The sequence below is a fragment of the Lissotriton helveticus genome, chromosome 8 (assembly GCF_964261635.1).
Source record: "Lissotriton helveticus chromosome 8, aLisHel1.1, whole genome shotgun sequence".
NCBI classification, from domain to species: domain Eukaryota; kingdom Metazoa; phylum Chordata; class Amphibia; order Caudata; family Salamandridae; genus Lissotriton; species Lissotriton helveticus.
The window spans coordinates 310137096-310164605 of NC_136069.1; the positions used below are offsets into that span (position 1 = coordinate 310137096).

At 46.7% G+C, this 27510-nt stretch overlaps 1 protein-coding gene across 5 annotated transcripts in view; it reads right to left on the reverse strand.

Moving 5' to 3' along the window:
- The window catches only part of EEF1AKMT1 (EEF1A lysine methyltransferase 1), an 89158-nt gene extending 62529 nt beyond the window's left edge, over positions 1 to 26629 (reverse strand). Inside the window, exons 1-3 of one of the 5 annotated variants that reach the window (XM_078657079.1) lie at positions 26559 to 26629; positions 15319 to 15481; positions 13243 to 13325 (exon numbers count right to left, since the gene is read on the reverse strand). In XM_078657079.1, the coding sequence (XP_078513205.1) occupies positions 13243 to 13325; positions 15319 to 15468 (233 nt within the window). In that variant the 5' untranslated portion in view covers positions 15469 to 15481; positions 26559 to 26629. Of the gene's footprint in view, positions 1 to 13242; positions 13326 to 15318; positions 15506 to 26407 lie in introns of those variants that run through there. The other 4 variants (XM_078657081.1, XM_078657078.1, XM_078657082.1 and 1 more) reach the window with 4 other exon arrangements.
- Between the last annotated feature and the right edge of the window lie 881 nt (positions 26630 to 27510).

The following is a 27510-nucleotide window of genomic DNA, read 5'->3' on the forward strand; positions in this document are numbered from 1 at the left end:
ACCACTGTCAAAAACCTCAAAAAAGTCTACACAACCTCCTCCGCTTTGACTTGGCTGTCTGTCTTATGAGACATCCTCCTAGTATCACTTTGTTGAGCTGCAGCTTGAAACTACATACTTGAATGTCAAACTTCAATAATACTGTGCATCCATACAGTAATTCTTCCACCACAGGGTCCAATGCCTAGATTGTTTTCACTTTACTACCACCAAATCAACATCTAAACTGTCATAATCAAACCACATATTGCTTCAAATAGTATCTTCTTATTCACAGGTTTATAGCCAAACTCTTCTAAGGGACCTTAACATGTGGGCTTTACATGGGCTGCCCTTCCATTACAAGCCTTCTTTTACGTTCATCGGCATCTTTATTCTGTAGCCTTTAAATCTCAAGGATCCAAATTCGTCGAAAGCTCTAACTCAACTCCTGTGGGTTCCAGTGTGCCGAACAAGCACAATCAAAGTCAGAACATCACAAACACCACATTGATGTATTTGGTGCAAAGTTGAAGAAAAATGAGATTATATTGGCATGTATGCGACTAGATCGTATGTGATTTGTGGTCTCAAGTGAAGTCATGTGAGAGGACATCCAAGAATGGATGAGTCAGAATTCTTGCATATGCTTTGCTTCCTAGCAACTACTACGTTGTCAGCTGGCATGAAGCACCATCAGTGATGCAAATATTTGGGTTCTGGCAATTGCCAGAATGTTTACCAGGCAAAAACACAATATTCTGCTAACAAATTCCCATGGGTTTAAGGCTCTAGCCACCCAAGATGCTATATCTGTTTGCTTCTCATCTGAACACACCATAAGAAATTATGTGCAACATTGTTTCCAGTGTCACATGGTGTGATATAAAAAGTTAATTTGTATGTAGTCTACTGTCCAGAGATTAATCCCTCATTTCAGGTAAATATATGGTTCGGAGTCGTGATCCTAATTTTCTTAGTTCTCCACTAGAGTCTGTGGGACAAATAAAGGGTAAGGGGAGTCCGGAGCTGATAAGAACTGCAGCCTTTTGGTAAAAATGGGAGGAAAAAATGTCTAAAAGCAGGCCCTGCTATAAAGGTTTCTTCAACACGGAAGGGGGGTGATGATCACCGGACCACAGTGGAGTTACCATCTTCTAACCTCAATATAGCAAGTGTGGACTCCGTTCTATCAGATATTGACACTCTTGTTGGTTTGCTGGAGGAGGCCCTATTCAAGTACGTTAAATCTGGATTAGACTGTGTGATGTAAAGGTTAACTAAAATAGAGTCCAAATTGGGTGATTCTAGGGATGCCTTTACTGGGGGTAGGAGTCAGCATAAAAATGATACTGGTAATATACTAAATAAACCAAACATGGCTGATGCTGTCATAAGTCTACAAACCACCCATAAGATGACCTCTGAAGAGGGAAGGCCACCGGTTACAACACTTTCGGGGCCCACAAAAATGAATGAGGCATCTAATGGATTTAGGGGTGGTACTGGTGAGAGGGCCGCGACCGCAACCCTGTGGAGAACCAAAACACCATGTCTGACAGGGCCCAACAAAATAGCTATAGGAGCGCCTGTTAAGCAAGGAAGGCTGCACCTGCCACCAGAGGCTATACCCCTGGTAGCGGTCCTAATAGGGGTGACCCCTCTCAAAAATAAATATTATTGAGACAACCGAGGAACTCATTTGTAAAGTTAAGTTCTGATGTAACAAATCCTCTAAGGGGAGATCCAGAGCATCCACACACATTATAATGGCCAGGCCAGGCGGGTGGGATGCCGCCCTAAAACAGACGATGGTGACTGTATAGTCATTAATTTTGATCAGATAGATGTAGCAGGCTGGCTCATCCAGTAGAGCTCTAACTCTGGTATGGGAGGGATCACAGCCCTGCCCTTGGTTTTCTTTTATCCTACTGTAATGGGCGACCGGGGCAGAGATTGTAGGGGACCGCAAAGATATCAAGCAGGAGAAGGGTTGCTCAGGCCCACTGTCAGAACTATGTATAATGTTGGCCAATACCTTCGTGTAGATACTATCAACCTATTCCAATGTCACTCAAACCCCACTGTTGTAGTAGATGACAGAGTTCAAGAGAGTAGGTTTGAAACTACAAATAGATTTGCCCCACTGAGTCAGTTGCATAGTAATGATTGACTCGATTCTTTTTATTTTATTTTTTATTTTTATAAAGACCTTTATTTAGCAGATCACATCAAACATTCCTCGCCTACAACCCATTGGGCCGGCCAACAGTAAGAGATCCGTTAGTGTACAAAAATGATGAAACACAGCCCAGACCGTCAACCCGGGGGTACAGCGGCTTTGCAGAGTGTACATATGTGAGATCCCGATGGATAATGAGGGATGAGGAAGGTCACATTTTACATTTTTACACATATAATAAGGTCAATTTGTGTAGGTTTCCCCGAAAGGGAACAAACAGAAAACACCCCCCCTTTAACTTGGTCGTTACGTTACACGACTGTAGGTTCAGAGCAGTTCAGGTGCATATACGGTACCTAAACGCATACGAGTGCTAGGAGTCTGGTTGCAATGGGCTTCCCTACATTTCCAGTGAGTTAGACTGTGTGGTCAGCGGGGGCTCACAGATATTACCCCTGTATTCGTTCCACCTGGACCATATTTCCACCCATTTGCGAGGACAGCCTCGTGAGACGTACACCGTCTTCTCCTGCAGCATGCACCAGTCCATGTCACATTTCCAGTCTCTCAGTTTCGGCGGGTTGGGATCACCCCACAACCTAGCAATGTTCCGTTTGGCCACCATCAGCCCAAGCGTGACCCAAAGCCTCCCTTTGTGTGACAGGTCCGTTGGTTCCCAAATGTTGAGCAGACATCTTTTGGCCTCTAGTCGTATTTCTACCTCCCACACCTCTTGCATGCAGCGCACCACTCTCCCCCAGTACATTTGCACTTTTTGACACCCCCAAAGGATATGAAAGAAAGTACCCTCCGCACCACAATTCCTTCTGCAGAGACCGTCCCCACCCCTTCCCATTCTCTGCAGCCTCGTACCTGAAATATAAATTCTGTGAAGTATCTTCAGTTGAATTAGGCGCATCCGGGCTGATATCGCCACCTCACGGGGAGAGGCCAGAGCATAGGACCACTCCTCCTCATCAATTTCTAACCCATCAGCCGTCCACTTCTCCTTTAAGGGAAGGAGTAGGTCGGGGGAGTTATTAAGTAATTTTTTGTATGTGAGGGATATAGCATGTTCTGGAATGAGGCCATCTAACAGCCTGTCTTCTAGAGGTGAGCATAAAGGCAATGTAGTGCCTGGCGGGATGTTTGTCTGGAGTGAGTGTCGCAACTGTAAGTATCTAAAGTATTCGGTGTGTGCCAGGTCGTACGTTGCCTGCATGTGATCGAATGTGTGAACACCTTTAGGGCCCCAGACGTCTTTAATTTGGGAGATCCCAATCAAGTCCCAATTCCGGAACCCTTTAGAACGACCCAGGTTGCCTAACATACCAGAAGCCCATAGCGGCATAGCCATGGTGAGGACCCCGGACCAGCCAAGTTTTTTCTGGGCTATGTGCCATATCTGTATCGAATGTTTTGTGGGTCCAGTGAATTGATGTTTACCCATGTTAGAGTAGAGTGCGATGTCATAGTTCCCCCCCGGGAGTTGCCATCTGTCCATCCCATAGGCCGGATCATTGCCATCCCCATAGGTCCCCTGATTAATCGCTGAGAGATGGGCCGCCCAGTAGTACTTACGGATGTCGGGTAGGGCTATGCCACCGTCATACCACCCCAGGTGGAGTTTTGACAAGGCAATACGAGGGGCGCCCGCCCAGAGGAGGGTACGCTGAGCGGCTTCAATCGCTGTGAAGTAGGCGTTGGGCACCAGGTCAGGGTAGTTTTGGAGAGCGTATAGGAACCTGGGCAGCGCCATCATTTTGAATAATGCAGCCCGGCCTAGCAAGGACAATGGCAGATCCTGCCAGGACTTGGCCTCTCGTTGGAGACGCCGAAGGGGAGGTAGAAGATTTCGCTCATAGGATAGGGCTTTGTCCGTGGAGATGAACACTCCCAGGTATTTGAAGCCTTCCTCAACGACTGTAATGGGACAAGTGTCAGGAAGCCTCGGGGGCTCCCCTCTGAGGACATAAAGATAGGATTTGCTCCAGTTGACTCTGAAGCCGGAATTGCGACCGAAGCTAGCGAAGATGTCGAGTGCTGCAATGATCGATCGTCGTGGCTTGGAGAGGTATAAAAGAATGTCGTCAGCGTATAGGGATATTTTATCTACCCATCCCTCTGCCCACTCTATTCCGCGAAGGTATACGTCCCGCCTAATCCAGGCAGCCAACGGTTCGAGGGAGAGGGCGAACAGGAGAGGGGACAGGGGGCAGCCCTGTCTAGTACCCCGCTCTAACTTGAAGACCTACGAGACCTTATTATTCACTAGGACCTGTGCCAGCGGTTCCGAATAAAGGAGACGAACCCACGACGTGAACTGGGGTCCGAAGCCCAGCTTGCGCAGGACAGCGAACATGTACGGCCATTCTAGGGTGTCAAACGCCATAGTGGCATCCAAGGAGACCACTACCGCGTCCTCCGTCAGTCTGTGGCGCTGTCCAAGCACCCCGTGGAGGCGTCGGATATTGAGGGCCGTATTTCGGTGTGGCATAAAGCCTGACTGGTCAGGATGTACCAGCGTACTCAGTACTGGTTTGAGTCTATTGGCAAGTGCCTTTGCCAGTATCTTAGGCTCAGCGTTGAGGAGCGAGATCGGCCTGTATGAGGCACAGTATTCAACCGGCTTTCCCTCCTTTGGGATTGCCACTATAGTGGCCATGCGCTGGTCACGCGGTAGTCTTCCCTCCTGTCTACTTGTCTCAAACATGGCTTTAAGATGCTTACTGATAGTATCCGGTTTAATCTTGTACAGTTCTATCGGGAGGCCGTTGGGACCCAATGCTTTCCCAGGCCGGAGTTCCATTATCGCGCGCTGTATTTCGGCCTCTGTGAGCGGGCTGTCAATGGTCTCTCGATCACCGTCAGATAGACATGCATTTGGATATCAGCAAGGAGGGCTATAGAGTCTTCCTCTGGACGGTCAGACACCTTCGTATAGACCTGTTTATAGTGTCTAGCAAACTCATCCACTATATCTCGAGGCTCTGTGAGAATCGCTCCGGATTGCGTATGAATTAACGGGACTATCTTCTTGGCTTGCTGTTTTTTATCTAACCAGGCGATGAGCTTTCCAGCTTTGTCGCCCTGGTCGTACAGCCTACCCATTCTATGTCTAGCCACCGTCTGGGCCTCCAGGGAGACCAGCTCTCTGTATTCTGCCAATTTGACCTGCCACTTATGTCTAACCAGTCTGGCCCCTTTTTCGAGTGCCTCAGCCTCCAGTCCCGCGAGGTCCGCCTCAACTGCAGTGACCTGACATCGCTGTTCTCGTCTTTTACCTGCGATGGCTGAAAGCGCCTCCCCTCTTACCACTGTTTTAAATGCCTCCCGTGACAGGGGAGTCTACCGAGCCCAAATTCTCTTCAAAATAGTGTGAGATAGAGATAGAGGTGTCAAGTTTCCCCCGTGTGTCCTCGTTTTTTAGGTGCCAGGGGTTTATCGGCGCTACACACCCCTCCCTCCTGGTTCCGAACGTGAGGTGTGTGGTAACTGGTGAATGGTCCGAAATGCCCCGGGTTAAGAGTGTGGCCTCCCGTATTGTAGTGTGGTGCTGCAGAACGGTGAGGATGTAATCAATCCATGAGAAGGTATGATGTGGCCCAGAGAAGAAGGTGAATTGGCTATTTGTGGGATGAAGGTGACGCCAAACGTCAGTGAGTCCAAAGGACTCAAGAAAGTCAGCTAACCATCGTTGCCCTTGGGGAAGGTCCCTGGAGGGCTGTCTATCCAGGAGTCCTGACACTACTGAATTGAAGTCCCCGCCCAAGACTAACTGACCTTCGGGAAGGGAGAGCAGCAATTTGCCCAGGTCTGCAAAGGCTTGAGCCTGCAAGCCCGGCGGGAAGTCGAAAGCAGGTTAAGCGTGTACCCCTCCCATCGTCCTGTGACCACCGTGAAGCGACCCTGTGGGTCTGATTTAGTACTATCAATGTGGAAGGGCAGCGAGCGTCGCAAAAGTATCCCCACCCCCCTGGAACCTGAGGTGAAGCCGGAGTGCGAGGCGAGAGTGTAGCCCCACCTGTTAAGGGCGTGGCACGTGTTACCCAGTAGGTGAGTTTCTTGCAACATTACTATGTCCGGTTGGTGTCGTTTAATGAGTTGAAGGACTATAGTGCGCTTGAGTCTGTCCTCAAGTCCATTCACATTCCAGCTCATGATTCTTAAGCTCTTTTCCCAATGCCTAGCCATAACCATTGCTTTGTAAGCTATTCCTACTTTGCACCACTGAACCATTAATGACATCATAGATAATCACTTCGTACGACCATAACAAACCCCCAACTCCCCGTCCCTCCCCGGATCCCCCCCAGTGGTTACCACCCATCCTGGAACCCCCCCGACATGCTCTAACAGTACAAACAGTAATATGCATATCCGACAGTTCCCTCGTTCTCCTCCCTACCTGGACCCCAACCATCCCGCCCACCTCTGCAAAAACAAAACCCCCCCTCCCTGCCCCCTGCTCCGTGGGTTTCAAACTACCCACCACCCCAATTAGCAGAGCGCCTGTCGCCCAACCCTACCCCGGTGAGAACCGAGGAACTCCTAACTCGGGATACACGTGGCCAGCTCCGTCCCGGCCGCCCCCCGGCAATGTCCCAGGTCCTTCAGTCCCTCAGGCCTTGGGTGTGCAAGTACAATGAGGGAGCCCGGCCCTAAATCCCTGGGCAGGCCCCGTTCTGCCCCATCGGAGCGCCCAGGCATACAAACAAGCACACTTTATACATTACTGTCCGGCATCTTCCAAGTCCTGTGTGCGTCGCTTCATCGCGCTGTGGTTCCTCCGGTCGAGTCCCAACGGGGACTGTTTGACCTTGAGCGCCAGGATCGTTGACTTTGCCCGCCCGCCTCAGCTCCCTCCGTCGCCGATCCAAGAGAGGGTTGTCCATTGTCTCTCCACTGTCCGCCATTTTGGAGAGGGTGGGCCACAGCCAACGTTGCGTCGATCCAGTCCTGTACTGCTGCTGGCGAAGTAAAGAAATGGGACCGGCCATCGTAGAGAACTTTTAGTTTTGCGGGAAAGAACATCATGTATCGAACTCCATGGTCTCGGAGCGCCGCCTTGACCCCCTGGAAGGACCGCCGTTCTTGTTGCACTTGCAGCGTAAAGTCAGGGAAAAAACGCACCGTGGACCCCTCGTATTGTAGATCACCGTGTAGTCTGGCAGCCTGCAGTATCGCATCTCGGTCACGGTAGTTAAGGATTTTGGCGATAATTGTTCGCGGTGGGACTCCGGGCTTGGGCTTAGGAATCGGGGCCCGGTGGGCTCTCTCTATAGTGGAAATCTTGGAAAGTCTCTTGGGCTTAAGGTGTTGGAGTATCAGGTCCTCGAGGAAAAGCTCCACACTGTCACCCTCCAGTCCTTCTTCCACGCCCACCACGCGTATGTTGCTCCTTCGAGCCCTACCTTCCTGATCATCGAGCCGCAGTGTCATCTGTCGGTGCTGGTGGACCAGCTCGTTGACCCTGCTTGTGAGCTTCTTCTCCGAGTCCTGGAGGGCCTTAATGTCCACCTCATTGGCTTGCGAGCGGTCCGCGGTCTTCCCCAAGTGCAGTGCGGAGCAGGTTCCTGGGGCCAGCCTCCTCCACAGCCGTGGGTACACGTCCGGCCCACAGGGGTTACCCGTATGCAGCAGGGAATGGCAGATATTCTGTGGGAGGCTGGGAGCAGCACAAGCCAGTCAATCTCACCTCAGTCCCCGCAGGAGACACGCTGTGTGCGGCAGTCCTTCTTACCGCCTGGGTAGTCGAGCAGCGGAGTTCTTGGGTCTCCCGGATCCATGGGGTCTCACTGGGCACCCTTCCACACGTCCCTGGCGCCGCGGCGTTTTCGCGCCGATGCTGAGGCCACGCCCCCCGCCGTCGCGGGCCGCGGCAGGCCGAAATCCGGGACCTCGAGTGGCCGACGCGGCCGTATAAGGGCTCCAGGGGTGAGGCGTCGGGTCGCCGCTGTCAGTCGCGGCCGTATGCCGGAGCCTCCGAGGGTCCGTCCAGCCCGGAGTTTTCACCGATGAGTCACCGGACCTGAGGGAGCTGGGGGCTGCCTTCGGAGAGCCTCCCAGCCAGGATTTAGGGCGGATTTTAAAGGGGGACACGGACGGTCCCGGCGGAGCTAGGGATTCAGGCGGCCATTTCCTTCGGCGCCTGGCCACGCCCCCGATTGACTCGATTCTTGTTCTTCTATGGAAAGGCATATCACGGATAGAGATTGTCATATGATTGGCATTACCAAACCCACAGAGGGGAAGGAGGTTAACACATGGCAGCAAGCCAAGATATTACGCTGGAATATAGCAGGACTTAAAAATAAGATAGATGATGATAGGTGGAAAGATTTTTTTGATGAGTTTGATATGATTGGGCTTCAAGAGACTTGGGAAACTGAGAATAATTTCTGGATGGGTGGTTATGCAACCTATTTTGAGCCAGCTCAACCATCAGTAGCTGGTAGGGCAAAGGGTGGCCTAATAACCCTGATTTCCCTAAGGGTTGTGGGCAATCACCATAAATTGGACTCAGGCTCACCAAATTGTCTAGTAGTGCAGATTACGCCCACCAATGCACCTACCGTATTTTCCGGCGTATAAGATGACTTTTGAACCCTTTAAAATGTGCTCGAAAGTTGGGGGTCGTCTTATACGCCGGCAACCAAATTTTGGGAGTGGAAACAACGCTCCACCAACCTTGAAATTGGAGCAGATTGGGGCCCTGTCAGTACCCCCGCCGTGTGTGATGGCTAAATAGGTATGTCCCTGGGTTCGGGCGCCCTGTTATCTGCCAGTGCTCGTGGGAGGGGGGGGATGCAGCGGCATGTGCTGATCTGGCGTCTCTCTCTTTACGATGTGGCCATAAATCTCGCGTTCTCTCTCTCTCTCTCTTTCACTCTCTCTTTCGCTCTCTCTCTCTCTCTCTCTCTCTCTCTCTCTTTCTCTCTCTTTCTCTCTTCCCTGCGTTGTTCTTCTCCTATCATCCTCACCCGTTGTGCAGAAAAACAATGTAGCCGATGACCATGCTCATTGCAAGCAAGCAAGAGGTGGAGTCACACTACCTCGTGACTCAAGAAAAATTCTTAAAAGAAAAACGGCTTTGACTCGATTTACACTCCTCGTTCTTTTCCTAATAGCTTTCTGTGGGAATGATTACTTCAGGCTGTAACTTAAAAAAAAAATACCTCTGTCATTGCCTGTCGACCTCTTCATTTCACAAATCTGGAAGATTCACTGCCTTGATGAGCCACTGTGGTTAGTACTGTGTACTTGCTACAGCTGCTGCCTGGGTAAGAATACTTTACTGGATTCAGTGTACATCACCTCACCCATAATTACCGGTTTGTTGAATTTTCAGAAATACCTGGTTCATCTAAGTTTTCCTTAGTGCTGAATTTTCCCCGCACAGGAAGCCTGGAGCAAATCCCTCATTGGATGCGGAAAAAGTATATTATTTTAGGTCATGCATTACATAACTGCGTTCATCGGAAGGAGAGGAGCGTCACTTAATGGCCATAGAAAGGGTACTGTAGAATTTTCCCGCCGGCAATACAGCAACATAATGTTTTGCTGCAGTTACCGTATGGTATTTCAAAAGGGTGATTATAGTACATTCCTGTTGAATCACCAAGACACTGCATTCTTTTTAAGATCGGATGGACAGTTCTTTACACTTCATGTCATGGAGGAGGGCTAGAATCACGGGTAGTCTTATACGGCGAGTATAGCACGAAACCTACATTTTATCCAGAAAAGTAGGGGGGTCGTCTTATACGCCCAGTCGTCTTATACGCCGGAAAATACGGTAAACTTCTTATTGTTAATTTTTATAATTCATTTGATAGAACTATTGCAAATGAACACCTGGTCAGTCTGAATTGTTTCCTTGCGTTGTATAAGGGGAAACAAACTACCTCTTATTCAGTTATTGTTTTGGGTGATTTTAATGTGCATCGATGCCAATCGTACAGTCATGTTACTGACAGCTTAGGCCCTGGTAATCATTTAGAGATACATTTCGTACACTCACAGCAAGGTGGTTTTTTAGAGAGCACCCTAGCGGAATTTGGCTAGTTATATCCTAATACCTCACATAATAGCGATGACATCCCAACATTTAAAGGAAGGGGAATGCACTCTACTATTGATTATATTTTTATTAGTGCAGCCCGACCCCCCAGGTGATAGGATACACCACTACGTGGTCACATTTTAGTGACCACAATCCTATACATATTACATTGGCAGTGGTATTAAGAACAATTTAAAATCAAAAGGATGTGTGATCTCCTCCAATTTAAAATCTAAAGACCAAACCCGTAGACTCAAGTGGTGTATGGTGGTGCCGGAGGATTTTCAAGTGAACCTACTGAACACTGTTGGACGGGAGATCGATCTCTGTTCAGATGATAACATAAGGGACAAAGAGATCCTTATAGCGTATGCTAAAATCGGCAATCAGGTAGCCTCTGATCTTAAACGCCCATTTAAGGAATTCCAGAATGAAGGGGAGAGGTGGGTTGACCATAATTGTACAGCTGCCCACTAAAAGTTGTTGGTGGCTCTAAAACACAAACCACAAGATAAGACTGCAACAGTAGCCTTAAGGAAAGCGTTCAAACTGGCCAAAAAATACAAAAAAAGGAGATATTAAAAATGTGGCATGGAATGATCTCTTGTCCTTTGATGGCATCAAAAATAGTGTCATGTTTTGGGAAATTGTTAACAAGACATTCTTTCAGGAAACCATGGGTACCTCTCTAGAATGTAATATACCGGAGCAGGAATGGTTTAATCATTTTTAAATTATATATGGCGATCAGGAGAATCAAGGACCCTTGGGTGCCGTATTTGAGGCTGAGGCATACACTATGGTTTTTAAAGAATTAGAAGTAGCAGAGGTCATAAACCAAATGACAAGAAATAAAGCCCCTGGACCAGATGGTGTCCCAGCCGATCTTTATAAATCCAATGTGACACAATAGTTCTAACTTCTGGCTCATGTTTTTAATATGGCATGTAAATTACGCTTGCCCAGATTATGGTCTGAGTCAGTCATTGTCCGGGTTTTTAAAAGAGGTAATAGAGGGGATCCGAGCTGCTACAGACCAATCTCACTTATCGATTCTGCTGTAAAGGTGCTTGGAAGAGTGATACTCAGCAACTTACGGTCTGGTTAAACGAAACCAACACACTATCAAACCTACAATACGGCTTTAGGAAAGGAACGGGTACCACTGACCAATGATTGAACCTGCACCTATTAATTGGGAAGTATACTAACGCCAAGAAGGGGACATTGTATCTGGTGTTCATGGATCTTTACTCGGCCTTTGACAGAGTGAATAGATTCAAGTTATGAGCTATACTAATCAAACTAGGTGTGGACAGAAACATTGTTTATTTCCTTGCCGATCTGCATTGGGATTTGACAGCCACAGTGCGGTACGACCAAAAGGGGAATTGTACCCAGGGAATACGCATAGTAAATGGTGTCAGGCAGGGATGCATCTTGGCCCCCCTACTTTTTACCCTTTATATTAACAACTTGGATTTCGTTTTAGGGGAAGCCAGCAAAGACATACTGCGTGTGGGGGAACGGCTGATTCCAGTCCTCCTATACGCAGATGATGCCACCCTATTAGCAAGAACTGTGGTTGGTTTACAGTGTCTTTTAACTTCCTTTGCTGTATTTATGAGATCTTTAGATTTAAGTGTAAATTTCTCAAAATCACACTCTATGATAATCGGCTCTAGGTCTAAAAGGGTCAACACTTTCCATTGTGAGGGTAATGTGATTACTAGGGTTACTACAGTCCCTTACCTAAGCGTTGTATTTGATGATAGTGGTACATGGGTCCCGCAAAAAGAAATGTATTGGCCAGATCTACATCTGCAGTCCTAGGCTTTGCACGTAGGTTAGGGGCTAAACCAATACAAGCACTGTTAAAGGTATACAGAGCAAACTGTATTTCTATCGCAAACTATGGCTCGGAAATATGGGGTTATAGAGAAGCAAAGGAAATCCAAATAGGTGAAAATAAATTCTTAAGAAACTTGCCATCGATGCCACATTCAGCACCATCATACATAATTCATCAAGAGAGTGGGATAGGCTTTGTGGCCGGCCACATTGAAATGGCACCTTTACTAAAACGGGTAGCAACCTGGTTAAACCCTGAACTTGAAATGAATCTCGAAATCCTTGAGAGTGTTTAGCTTTAGACCGAGCTAGCAGTATTCCTTGGTTGAGTCATGTGAAAAGGCTGGCAGAGCAATTGGGACGACCAGAATTATTTAATTCTCCAGAAAAATTAGTAAAGGGAGACATGCAGTGGGTAAGAAATCTTATTTATATATGGCACTTATGGAAAGAGCGGCAAGGGAGTTGGTAAAACCAACGGTACGTGCACATCAATTGTTAAAAACGTCCTGTGCAATTGAACCTTACTTCAATGTGGTAACCAATTCTAATCATTGCTTTCTTCTAGTAAGATTTGGTTGAACCATTTACACTTTCTAGTTCCCGAACCTCGGGGGTGGAGAAGGGTGGAAGACCTAGGCGTCTGTACATGTGATAATTTTTCTGTCCAGGACACATTGCATTTTGTTTTATTCTGCGAGCACTTTTTGCATAGTCGGAAACGTTTTATTGTCCCAATTTTAAAGGGTAAAGGATTTTTACAGGCAAAACCAGCGCTAACATATTTACAGATGCTGTCTAATGTCTGGAAATTCTTTAACATAGCGAGTTTCCTCTCAGCCGCAGTCAGAATAAGGAGGAATAAAGTGAAAGTGATTCCCATGATCAAGTTCATAACAATTAATTTTTTTAATCAATCAGATTTTAAAGTTGTCTTTAAAACTGTCCGTCTACCTTGAGTATGTAACTAGTGCAATATTACTGTTATTAACTAACGTCATACTATGTTTTTAAACTTTGTTTTTACTGTGTAGAATGCTTTTATGGCTTTAAATATCTGAATAAAGTAATTTTGACTGACTGATTAGATAGGCCAGTCCCAAACATATCAAGCAATGAGTTATTGAAAAATTGTTGTGAAATCAATAACATGCAACTCACTCACCTGCCACCTTTTCCAGCTGCTGCTATGGCTTCCTCTGCCAATTTCAGCGCAGTCTCTTCACTATACCAAAACTGGCTCAATTGCTAGGAAAAGAAGATTGCGTTCACTGGTTTAAACATTATATTTGTTATGGCAGTCTATATCTCCACTGATGTAATTTCAAACAATCTAAGTTTTGCAAGCTGTGGGCCTGCATTACACAGCCATTTGCACATATAAGTTAGAATTACAGATGCAAATAAATCAATTTACGAGTGCAAAGTATTCGCAAAAGGGGACCTTACACACACAAATCTTTTTACACATGGACATAATACCCACTAATGTTGTAATATTTCACATCCACTTCCCACTCAGTGGGGAATTCCTATGCTCCAGGATATGGTCTACCTGGAATGTTTAGCAACCCTCAAATTCAACAGATAGTGTGTATTTTCAAACTTTTCTCTAACTGACTCAAATGGAATGTATTCCTTATAAAGAGCAAAAGTAATTGGTGTGGGTGTAACATAAATGGTTTTTCTGCAGAGAAAATCACTTTTCCCATGGAGAAAAACAAAGGAAAAACAATAAGTGACGGGCAGAGTTACTTGGAATACGATATAGAACATAATTTTGTCTTTAATGTGACACTTTGAAGATACTTTTCTCTTCCAGTGTTCTGTATAGCTAGCTCTTGCTTTCGAAAACCAATAAAAACACTTCTGAACAATACAAAGGGTGAGAAAATGCCTCCCATTGTCGGAAACATGAACTCACGTCAGGAGTCCAGAAGTCTATATTGAAACTGCCAACAGTTGCAGCTTTCTATGTGCACTTCTAGAAAGCCTTGTCCTTTATGAAAGTCGTAAACCCTTATACAATCCAGGTCGTATATCTACAAGTGCATATACAGCTTTGTGAAGCAAGTACTATGAGCAAACTCTTCTGTTTAGACCTACAAATGCAAGACTTTTCAGGGGAGAGGATGTGGCCTAACGGCTAAGGGGAACCGGGTTCGAGTTTCAGCAACGACGGTCAACATCCTGTGATTCTGGGCAAATAATGTAATCCCCCCGGGTTCAATGCCCACTGGCAGAAGCAATAATCCATTGCTAGAAGCTGATGGTAACTGCGCACTCAAAACCATGAAAACAAGGTTTCTATATGAGCCGAAACAGTATGAGTACATTAATCCCAGTTTAACACCTGGTAGTTACATGGACCGAAATGCACAATTATTCCCAGCAGCAAGGCCCACTTTGGAAATATTACTTGTTTCCTACAGCTATGTTATGTTTTCCTTAAAAGCCCATGTCACTGGTTGCTCACACTGGCATTCATTGGGCAAACCTTTTTTTCTGTCATGTTACTTTCCTAGAAGTTTGTGTGGCTATTAGTGAACATAATTCTTAGCATTTTTATAAAACTGATTTGGAACTTCCATTCTTTAACTGTATGCAAAAATACTTCCGGAGCTATCAATGGGTGGGGGGGGAGGAAGAAAGAGAGAGATATAGCATAGGCATTTAGGGGCTCAAATGTTTCGCCCTCTTCCAAGCCTGCCAGGTGGATTTTTAACACGGTCTCTTTAACAGCTGAAAAAATATAAGCTGGGTGAAAATTTAGGACCACAAAGGAAGGTACATCAAACTAGTCCACAAGTCTAGGTTCTCAAAGGGGACATGAATCCTCTGGAAACTAGTTTGAAAGAGCAGAGTATTTACATGACATGGCGGATGTAATAGACCATGTACTATGTGTGTGTGTGAGATGGATAATCATCAGCAAGAATGAGTGACTATATCGAATGAATGTACATCGCTACACATGTAGCTACATAGTGTGATGTGGTGCTAATTGAAATATTGACCTAAGAATTTTATACTGTGCTGGTTGGGCTACAAATGAGGAGTTCTATGTGGATATTCATTGGTGGCAGCTGGAATCTGCTTTGAAAGATCCAATAACCAAGAGAGGATCTTAAATCAACAGAGGGAAGTAATCGAAAAGAAGCATGGAACTATATTTCAGGATCATTGAACTATTCACCTCTGCTCTACGTTGCTGGACATAACAGTTCCACACCATGCTTACCCAGTCTTCTTCCACTGAACCAAAAGACTGTTTTGTTGAGCCTTGAGATGTGCTTAAGGCGTTCTTCACTTGCTGTTCTGCGTAGAATTCATGCAGTGCAGCCAGCGCATGGGAAGAGAGCTGTGGCATGTCGTGATCATCATCGCCCATTTTAAAAAGATATCTAATCAATAATAGAAAGCACATCTTGCTGAAAAACGAAACCAAATAATTTACACTCATCCGAAAACATTGTAGGATATCAATAATCATGGTTAACCACAGTTATTACGTGCTAACAATGTAACGATGAAACAAACACCAGCCTGGAAGATCCACATAAATAGATACATTTCACACTTTTGGTTCAATGAGTGTTTGACATACATTCTGTAATAGAGCAACAAATCAAATATAGAAAGTTCATCTTGTATCATCAATTTCTGCCTGTTTCTGCCCCAGTTTTTGTTTCAATTTCCCCCACTACTAGTCAGTCATCCGTTTATCTATTCCCATCTTGTAGCAAGTCTTCATTGAATGCTGACACTTCTAAGAACATCAACCAATAAACTGGCTATCTACTGGGACTCTTAAGACGTGTGAACCAACTTGGTCTTCAGAGAGTCCACAGTTAGGAGTTCACTTTTAGAAATATGCCAAGCGTGCCTATCAAATGTAAAGATCTCTTAGCATAATGTAGGATCCATACCCTTAAACACTCCCTGTCATGTTCAAATAAGCAAAACATTCCCTGCTACTGTAGAAGGCAGCACATACTGCCCACTACACGACTCCTCTGAGTCTGCTCATCATCTCCTGGTGCAAGCCTCTGAGAAGGCCCTGGAAGCTCTTGCAAGCTGTACAACAAGCTGCTCTATGCCACAAGGGGAACTACAGAGGCTGTTTCTATATGTTCGTATCCAAGACTAGTTCTTGCTAGACCACACTTTAAGCAACTACACAGGAACTTTCACTTCAATTGCCAATGAATCCATTCAGGTTTGTTTCTGAGCAACAAGGGAGGGCAAATCCTGTAGGTTCGCCCACTATAATACGAGTTTCAGCAGCAAAGGTATCTAGTACATAGGTTTACCAGACCCTAATCAAAACAATTCAGAGTACTTTGCTTTTTAAAATGCAAAGGATACATGTGTACACTATATAGTTTTATCAGTAAAACTGCATGTCAGTGGGAATGTTTGTGGACATTTCAATAGAATATGTCTGTCTATAAATGACAGTGCACTACCACATCATGCTTTAGTAATATATATATTAAAAGCGAATTTTTAAGCATGAACTGAGAAACATTCCAGCCCCGCCATGGTGACTGCGCTGTTAGGGAAAAGGCATGTTAGGGGAACATGTGTATATATGGGCTAGATATTTATTATACATGGAGCAAACGTTTAGTCCATGAAATCAAAATTAAATACTTTTTTGTACAGCAGTGATGCTGAACTATCATATTTGAAGGTGCTCTCCTATGTGATAATGAAGAAAACGGTGGCAGTGAAATAAAATATTTGCCTAAAATCAAACAATTTCAGACACGTTTATAGGTCAGGTGCTTTGCAGTGAAGTTGAGTAGATTATTCAAGTCACTAGACCAGCAAGTCTGGCAATATTTTTCCTGGATGTTAAATGCTTCCTGTGGACTACAAAACTTACTGTGTCTTCCACAAAGTGGGTCTGTAAAACATGGCTGCAGGCCTACCAAGTGTAGCCTGACTGTAGTGGCTTAAAATCCTGCTGTCAAACCTGTTAAAACGATAGGGGGAAAACCTTGCTTCTAAATATTCTTAACTCACTCCTAAGTACACCTTGTTGCCCACAATGTAGGCTGCATGATATTTAGAAGTGGAATATGTGCAAAAATAAAGTTGCCATCTTCCTCCAGTGACTAGCCCGCAAAAACTACATTCACTGGCAGGGCTGTCCCTGAACCCTAGCAAATGTCAAAATTCAGATTAGAAACTTTAATCTCTCACTTTTGAGAGGAATGGCTACAAAACTCATTTAAAAACTATTTCTTTAATATTACAAATCCAATTTAATGGTAAACTTAGATTGTTAATAAATATTTAGGAAAAATAACTGTTAGAAAGTTACATTTTATCTGCCAAACATTCATTATTTAATATTAGCCTACTAACAACAGGTCTCTCAGAACTTGACCTTATTGAGGGGTGAAAACTGCTCCCAGAGCAGAAAGAATAGCCTAGGTGTGGGGAGATGTTTTTATCCCTTGTAGGAATACCAGTTAGGGTGGAACCAGGGACATCAATATCTTTTAAAGGGTCTGCCCTTTCACAAGTAACCTTTGTACCTGCAGCTGGCTAGCTCCAAAAGATAAGTGGCAGAGAAGTTACCCCCATTGTCAGTTCTGAGAGAGCACAAAGGAAGGGGCTACTGATTTGCATGTGCCACTGCTGGGCAGGCACACAGCCTCTGCAGAAGTGAGAAAGGACTTCCCAGTCTTGGGTATTAGCTCTGGAGGACTGGACCTGCTCCTTGTTGTGTCCAGGACACCAAGGGTCAGTTGGCAGGCCTCCTGTGTTGCTACAAGGACAGAAGAAGCTGAAGAACCACTTTGTCCTAAATGGTCAGTTGCCCAGTCACAACTGGACCTCCACTGGACCCTACAAAAGCCCTTCGCTGAACCAAGCCCTGAAGTCTTAAGAGCCCCCTGAAGCCCAGGCGACTTGGATGAAGAGCCTAGGAAAAGGGAATACCACTGAAAAGTTTTGGGCCTAAGAAAAATCTGCTTCCCGGTAATGAAGGACCAGGATGAACCACCAAAGCCGATCCAGCAATTCTTTTCTGGGCTGGAGAAACAGGTTAATCTCTTTGAGTTTCCCTTTCACACTGTGGATGGCTCACCACATCCCCTTTGTGGACTACGATGTCAGGTGCATATAACATCACAAGCAGTAGCGGGCGCACACATGAATCAGCACTGCTAAACACAGGGCTAGACATACAAGAGAAAAGCACAAGCCAAGCTCTCAAGTATTCCTCTTCCATATATTATATTATGAGTGTTTGTAGAGTACGGACTATCACCCGTGAGGGTAATCAGGAGATGAGGAGCGCACGCCTAAGGAGGGGAAAAGGAGATCATGCCTGTTTCGTCTGAAAGAGCCATATCTTGAGGTTCTATTGGACGTCCATGAGGGAGGGTGAGCTTCTGAGGTGTTTTTCTGGATGTCATTTCAGGTCTTGGCTGCAAGGTATGAGAAGAAGTGTCCTCCGCTTCTGGTCTTCTTGATGCCAGGGAGATGTGCTCTGTCCTGGGACACATATCGAAGGTGACTGGTGGGTTGGTAGAGGTTGAGGCAGAGGTTGAGGTAAGCCAGACCGGTGTTGTGGACAGCTTTGTAGGCATGGGTGAGTAGCTTGAACTTACATCTTTCCTGGACTGAGAGCCTGTGGAGATTATTGAGGTGTGGAGAGATGTGGTTATTTCACGGGATGTTCAGGATGAGTATGGTGTGGAGTTGGTGTTGGACATGGGCTGGGATTTCGATGTAGGCGGCGTTTCTGTAACCAATCAAGTCTACTTATGCTAAGAGCCTGGGTGACCATTCTTCTGGTGTTCAGTGGGATCTACTGGAGTAGGATTTGCAGGATGTGGAAGCATGGTGAGACAGCATTGATCTGTCTGCTCGTGGTGAGGTTGGTGTCTAGGATAATCCAGAGGTTCTTGGCATGGTCAGCATGGGTAGGTGAGGTGGGGGCCAAGTTTGGAGAGCCGCCAATAGGCGTCCTGGGGGAGTAGTTGTTGCCAGAGATCAGGACTTTGGTTTTGTCTGTGTTGAGCTGGAGGCAGTTTATCCAAGCAGCGACATTTCTCATGTAGTTGGCAAAGTCTGATTTGGCAGGGCTGGTTGAGTCAGTAAGGGAGAAGATGAGCTGTGTCATCGGGCTAGAATAATAAGTTAATGCCATGGGCTCTGACGATGTCCACGAGGGGAGTCATGTAGACATTGAAGAATGCTGAGCTGACTAACAATCCTTGATCGATTCTGCCGATGTGATTCTTGGGTTCGGGGGGGGGGGGGGATGGCGGGGAGAGGGAAGTCTAACTTGTTGTATTCTGTCTGAGAGGAAGGAGGATATCCACTTGAGGGCTTGTCCACAGATACCCAAGTACTGAAGCTTTCTGATGAGTGACTTGGGAGACCATATTGAAGGCTGTGGAGTGGTCAAGGAGGATTATTGCGGCTATTTCTCCTCTGTTAAGGATGCTTCTGATGTAATCGGTGGCTGCAATGAGGGCTGTCTCAGTGCTGTGGTTCATGCGGGAGCCTGATTGAGCGCTGCCTAGGGGTTGATGGAGTTCTAGGTGGTTTGCGAGTTGGTTATTGTAGGCTTTCTCAATGACTTAAGCTGAAAAAGGCAGGAGCGAGACAGGTCTGTAGCTGCTTAAGGTGTTGGGGTCCACTGTGGGTTTCTTGAATAGGGCATTGACTACTCAATTTTTCCAGCAAGAGGGGAAGGTGGCGGTGGTTATGGAGGTGTTGATGATGGTTCTTGCAAGGCTGTATATGAAGTGGGGTTAAGGGTCTGAGGGGGTTCCTGAGTGGATAGTATTCATAAGGGTAGTATTTTTTTAATTCGAGAGGAGCTTCCAGTTGCTTTGCAGCTGTTAACAATGAAGGCGTTGTCCGGCTGGTCTGGGGAGATCGTATCAGTATACTGCGGATCGCATGTGTTATAGATCTTGGCAATCTTCTGTTCGAAGAAGTTTGATACGTCGTTGCAGAGTGCTCGGAATGGGATATTATCATTGTTGGCAGCTGCAGGATTTGAGAACTCCTTGACTATGGTGAAGAGTTCTTTGCCGTTGTTGGAGCTGGCTTCTAGTCTGAGAGTTAGGGGCTTTGTTCTTTGCATCTCGTAGATGTTGATGGTAGAGGTTGAGGGCAGCTTTGCATATGGATCATGGTGTGTTTTGCCAAGTCTCCATTTTCTCTCAAGTTGTTTGCAGTGGCCCTTGGGACTCCCGGAGGTGTTTTGTGTACCAGCTGGGTCATTTGTTGTTTTTGTAGGTCATTTCTGGAGGGAGTGGTGAGGTTGGCGCAGTTGGCAAGCCATTTATTAAAGACCTTTGTTTCAACATTGCAGTTCCTGGTGTGGTTGGGTGGGCATTCCTGTAGGTTCTTGGTCCCGTTTTTTTCTGCTATTTTGTCCCGGTGTCTTGATGGTGCTTTGGGTTTTTCTGGTGGGGTGGCCTGGTGTGCAGGTATCTTGAAATGTACAATGTAGTGTTTGGACCATGTGAGCATGGTCGTGTGGGTAGTGGTGATGATCCTGTTGTTGGGGGAGACAGTGGGGTCGACGGTATGGCCTGCTGTGTGACTATCTCATCGCTGCTGTGAGAGGTCGCTCCCCTGGCTCCCTGCGTGTACTGGTATCGTTGTGTTGCGCTTGAGATCTGCATTTGTATCTTGTAACGTTATATCTGCACTGTGACTCTCTCGGTGGGCTGCGCTTGAGATCTGGCATTTTAACCTGCTGCGCGTTTATTGCACTTTGACTGATGGGACGTTAAATATTAAAGTCTGCCTCACACCTTCATATTACAATTAACTGCTGCGCACTCACTCTCATTGTGCCTTAGTTTACTCTTCTCTGGCGCTTTGCTGATAGTGCTTGACCATCCGCCGCCATTTCGTTGTTGTTGTTGTTTTCACGGCAAGACCGTCCTTTAGAGCACGCCCCGCCTCCCAGCTGAGCCTCCCTCGCCCCTCCCCTTCCACCCACTTATGTCAGATGCTCTTGCGCGCAGCGTACACGCGCAGCGACCGCGCCCCAGTCGCGCCGAAGGTGCGCCAAAGGTAAGCCCGTCTACGCCCGTCCGCACCTGGACCGCGCCCAGCGCCCGTCCCCCTGCTCTAAGCCGCTCCCAACCCCCCAGAGTAACTTATGATGCCGCTACTCTCCTCGCCCTCAACGCCGGACGCACCCCACTTTGCTGCGAAGCTACCCCAGGACGTACTCACGGCCCTTTCTCCTGCCTCTCCTGTAAGTTCAACTGCGTCAGGACCCTCACCAAACACACTTCCTCCACACACAGCTCCGAACCCAACGACTTGAAATGCATCCTACTGAACACCCGCTCGGTCCACAGACATGCAACCGAACTCTGGGACCTAATCGACACTGCGTCACCTGACATCGCCTTCCTTACTGAAACATGGATGAATGCATCTTCTGCCCCCGACATCGCCATAGCCATACCGGACACTTACAAGATCATTCGAAAAGACCGCACCAATAAAAAAACTGGAGGAGGCATCGCCATCGTCCATAGAAACACCATCAAAATTACAACCAGCTCTGACGTAAATCTTGCAACCGCCGAACACCTCCACTTTCAGATCCACACCGACCCCAGGACCACACTTAGAGGAACACTCATTTACAGGCCCCCAGGCACCCGATCCCAATTCAGTGACGACATCACTGACTTCGTCAGCCCGCACGCCCTTGCCTCCGAGAACTACATTCTTCTAGGAGACCTCAACTACCACCTTGACAACATTCACGACAACAACACCACCACCCTTCTGGACAACCTGTCCAATCTCGGACTCAAACAACTTGTTGACACCCCCACTCACATAGCCGGACACACGCTCGACCCTATCTTCACCTCCAGCAAGCACATCTCCTTCGATCATACTACAGCCCTCCACTGGACGGATCATAGCTGTGTTCACTTCAGATACAAAACAACCCTGACCCACAACCGTCTACAACCCATTCCCCGAAGAAAATGGAACAAAATCTCCACCGAACAACTCCTCACATCACTCAGCCAAAACATTCCCACCCTGGCAACGGACCCAGACCTATCGGCCACCAACCTCAGGCAATGGATTACCCACAGTGCGGACGAACTAGCACCCCTGAAAAAACACCAATCGAAATCATCCAGCAAAAAAGCTCCCTGGTTCAATGATGACCTTAAAAAATCCAAGAAGACTTGCCGCACCCTGGAGAAGAATTGGAGAAAAGAACCAACCTCAGACAACATGGACTCCCTCAAGACAGCCACCCGCAAACACCACCAACTGATCCGATCCGCTAAGAAATCAGCACTTAAGAACCGTCTCGACAACAATTCTCATCACAGCAAGGAACTCTTCAATATCGTCAAAGAATTCACCAACCCTCCCGCAGCATCCAACGACATTACTAACTCCCAAGACCTCTGCGATGCGCTATCCTCCTTCTTCTACAACAAAATTGCCGACATCCACAACAGCTTCAAGAATACTCCCAATGACCAACTCACCCCACCCACTTCAGATCCCACCCCTCCAACTAACTACCTCAACTCCTGGAACCCAATCACCATTGAAGACACCATTCGCCTCATGAACTCAATCCACTCTGGCTCACCTTCTGACCCCTGCCCCCACTTCATCTTCAACAAAGCTGACTCCATCATCGCTCCCCAACTCCGCGATGTCATCAACTGCTCCTTCGACTCCGCCACCTTTCCAGAAATATGGAAACACGCCGAACTCAGCACCCTTCTGAAAAAACCAACAGCAGACCCCTTAGATCTGAAAAACTACCGACCCATTTCCCTACTCCCTTTCCCGGCCAAAGTCATCGAGAAAGCCGTCAATAGCCAACTAGCTGCCTTCCTTGAATCCAACAACTCCCTGGATCCCTCACAGAACGGCTTTCGAGCCAAACACAGCACCGAAACCGCCCTCATTGCAGCGACCGACGACATCCGAGCACTCCTGGACAACGGTGAAACAGTGGCCCTCATTCTACTCGACCTCTCCGCCGCCTTCGACACTGTCTGTCACAACACCCTCATACAACGCCTCAACAACATCAGCATACAAGGAAAAGCCTTGGACTGGATCATCTCATTCCTAGCCGGGAGAACACAGAGAGTCCGACTCCCCCCATTCTACTCAGAGCCCACCGAAGTCATCTGCGGCGTACCTCAAGGCTCTTCACTCAGTCCCACCCTCTTCAACGTCTACATGAGTCCCCTCGCCTCCATCGCACGTCAACACAACCTCAACATCATCTCCTACGCCGACGACACCCAGCTAATCCTTTCCCTCACCAAAGACCCCAACACCGCCAAAAACAACCTTCACGAAGGTATGAAAGAAGTAGCCGAATGGATGAAACAGAGCCGCTTAAAACTCAACTCAGACAAGACGGAGGTGCTCATCCTAGGATCCTCCCCCTCAGCTTGGGACGACTCCTGGTGGCCTTCCGCTTTGGGATCTGCGCCCACACCCACAGACCATGCACGTAACCTTGGCTTCATTCTAGACTCCTCCCTCTCAATGTCCAGACAAGTCAACGCCGTATCGTCCTCCTGCTTCAACGTCCTTCGCATTCTCAAAAAGATCTTCCGCTGGATCCCCCTCGAAACAAGAAAGACTGTCACCCATGCACTGGTCACGAGTCGACTGGACTATGGCAACACACTCTACGCCGGAATCACAACAAAATTGCAGAAAAAACTCCAGCGCATCCAAAACGCATCAGCGAGACTCATATTAGACATCCCGCGCCAAGAGCACATCACCGGTCACTTAAAAAACCTCCACTGGCTTCCCGTCAACAAAAGAATTACTTTCCGCCTTCTTACCCACGCACACAAGTCCCTTTATAATCTAGGACCAGAATGCCTCAACACCCGACTGTCCTTCTACTATCCCACCCGCCAACTAAGATCATCCAATCAAGCCCTCGCCGCAGTCCCGCACATCCGAAAAACCACCATGGGTGGCAGATCCTTCTCCTTCCTGGCTGCCAAGACCTGGAACTCACTCCCCACCCACCTCCGCCTTACTCAGAATCACATCTCCTTCAGAAAAGAACTGAAAACATGGCTATTCGATAAAAAGTAAACCCCTCCCTCCAGCGCCTTGAGACCCTCTGGGTGAGTAGTGCGCTTTATAAATACTTGAACTTGAACTGTGGGGGTTAGCCCCTAGATGAGATGGTGGAGCCCGAGGTTGCAGAGTCTGTCAAACCAGGTTGAAATGGAGGTCCCCAAGGAGGATGTAGTTGGTTGTTCTGATGGAGGGGAGAGCTGAAATCTGCAATGTGGTTGCAGAATTCCGCTTGGGAGACGGTAGGCGAGGGTTCCCTTAAGGGTGGCATTTTAGTCCGTACGTATTTTGAAGGAGAGGTGTTCCATGAGGTTGGTGCCATGGAGATGGTGCAGTCAATCGTGTTTTTTTAGATAATCGTGAGTGCTCCGCCTAATTTGTGGATTGGTCCTGGGTTATGATTTTGTAGGTGGACGAGGTGACTGCAGCGATGTCCGGGTTGAGCCATATTTCGGTCAGGATTAGAAGATCGGTGTGTTGCTGTTGAGGAGGCCCCAGATTTCAGTGGAGTGTTTCCCGATGGATCAGACATGGAGGTGCATGGCAGACAGATGGTGTGTGGTGGTGGCGTGCGTTGGTTGTTTGGAGGTGGTGATGTCGGCAGCTGAGGTGTCACAGGTGAAATCTTAATGGATGCGGGAGAAAGGTCCTTCCGTGGTGCGGCAGCAGCACATTTGCCAGGGTTTATTGTTACGGTAGCAGAGGATGACGGATGAGTAGTGGGGGTGTTTATTGGCTCCTATGGCGGAAGTGGCTGTGGTGGTGCGTTGGATGGTTGTGAGCCTTGGTTCTTGTGCTGGTCGCGGGATATTGGCTGTTCGCCACGAACCTGTGTGAAGGAAGCCAATATTGTGAGTCACATGGTGGCATTGTCACTGTGTGACTAGTGAGGTCTGAAACATATTCAGATACATCTGGGAGAAGGCATGTGGAGGGATATCCAATCACATGCAATGGCAGGATGCGAGAAAGGACACTAATTTGTGCAGAAATTAGAAACGCATATAGACATAAGTGCTCGTACTTAGATTGATGGTACTGAAAAGTGCAAGAAGGAAGATAGGCGCTCGCTCTGTTAGGGTCCCGACTCAGCGGTGTTGTAAAATATCTGGTATCTTGTAGAAATCCTGTATCCCTTTTCATTGACAATCTCGACAACACCCACCTTGTCTCCGTTTCTCATTGACCCAAGCACGCATCCTCTTCATTTTTTGGTAGCCCCAAGCACACACAGATAGCATTGTGGAAATGTTATAGCTCCTGAACAGCAGCTGCGGAGGAGAGAGCAGCTGACTAGCGGATTTTCCATGGCAGCAGTGGCAGCACTAACCATGCAAATGTATTTTACGATGATTCAAACCTGCGACCAGATCTCTGCAGTAAGTGTACAAACCACTGAGCTACCTTGCCAGTATTACACACAAGACTTACTGAATACATATACATATATCCAGCTAGCCCTTCCCTATAGTAAAATGCACTGTTTGTGACTAATAAGTAAGATAGAACAGCTATTTAATTACACAACTAGTGCTTGGTGCGACATTTGTGTGACACCATTCCTTCCACAATCACTTTAATGCAGTCTGTAGTCCTAGTTTCCACACACTTCGACTAATCAAGTTGGCAACGACTTTTTTACCAGAAAAAAAAACACGCGGAGATAGTAGTAAAACTTGTGTGATGTCAAGACGTTCCTATTGGGACAGCCAGGCAATTTGAATGGAAAATTACAAAGATTACAAAACGCAGCAGTGCGGCTGATTTGTAGGGTGGGGATGTTCAACCATTTTTACATGCCTACAGAAAGGTACACCGTCTTCTTTTTGAACAAAGAATTACCTTTAAATGTATATGCTGGACCCACACAGCTATCTACCAGCCAAAGAATAGCTGCCTGGGAATCTTACGAAAAAACACAATAGCGGCAAGAAGGTAATGCCAAACTTTTAAGATCAGGAGAGCTCCTTCCGGTTCAAGTGTTTTGAAGATAAATTAGAGGGAAGGAGGGCTCCCACCAGCAGACATCTAGTGTGAAACTGGTGAAATCAGTTGCCTATACATCTTAAACAGAAATCGAACCTGCTGGCTTTGAAATGTTTCTGAAAACCTATTTTTTCGGCTAGTTAACATCTAGCTGCAGACTCAGCCCTATCTGATTCTGTACAATTTCTATCCCTATAAAATCAATCACGCTAGAGATCCCAGAAGTCATACCCTACCTTTCGTCTTCTACCAGGACGTCTTTAAAAACTCGACCTCTGACTTTTTTTTATTATTCATGTTATTATTTACATAATAAAACAAGGGAAGTCAACATGAGCCAATCGAAACTGTAAATAAAACAGACACTACCAGGGAAGGCGTACACACCGAGTCGCCCTAGTAGGACACGCCCCCGGAAGAGAATGGGCGGAAGTCCCTGAAGCCCTACCCGCACGTGGACTTCATTGAGGCATGTGGGAAAAGCGTCTAAAAAAAACTAGAGTGCTGCCTTCCGTATTTAAATATGAACAGCGGTGAACCACGGACGCCATACTGCCTGTATAGCACCGTTGGAATGCACAGCATCACTGAAAGGGTTTATTGGACATTAGCAAATTCTGGTATCGAGTCTTGTATTACAGTTAAGTTTATGACCTAGTTTTAAAACAAGGTCAGTAAGTTATCCCTCTCCCGACGCCCAAGATGCATGTTCTATTCGTGTATTAACTCCACACCCGGACATGGCCACATCAAACAGTACGGTCAGGACATGAGAACGGTAGCGTTTTTTATGTTATTTTATTTAATGCGATTTTATATAGCACGAACATTTATTTATTTATTTGTTTATTTATTTATGCGTTTTTATATAGCGCGGACTTTACCCGAAGGTGTCAGAGCGCTTCACAATAGGAACAGAAAATTACAGGTGAACAACTTACAAAAGCAGACGTTAAGTTACATTAGGTAAAAGTGACAATTGTGAGCAAACAAAATACACGAGGTAGCAAACAGTGCATTACAGGAGGAAAACGTGACAAGTGTGCAGGTTACAAGAGAAAACAAAATACAATTAGAGGTAAAATACTGCAATATATGCTAGACACTCAGGCACAAGAACAAACGTTACGTAGGCAATGGTGGCACTTGTGCAAGTATCAAAGGCAAACAATATGTGAGAGGTAGCAAACTGTGTTACAAGAGAAAAGTGGCGTGAGCATGTTACAAAAGAGTACCAAACACAGGTACAAGGGTAATACTGCAATAAATGGCAAACACTCCAACCACAAGAACACACTGGGAAGGCACTTCCATAGTCATGGAGAATAGAGTTTTCAGT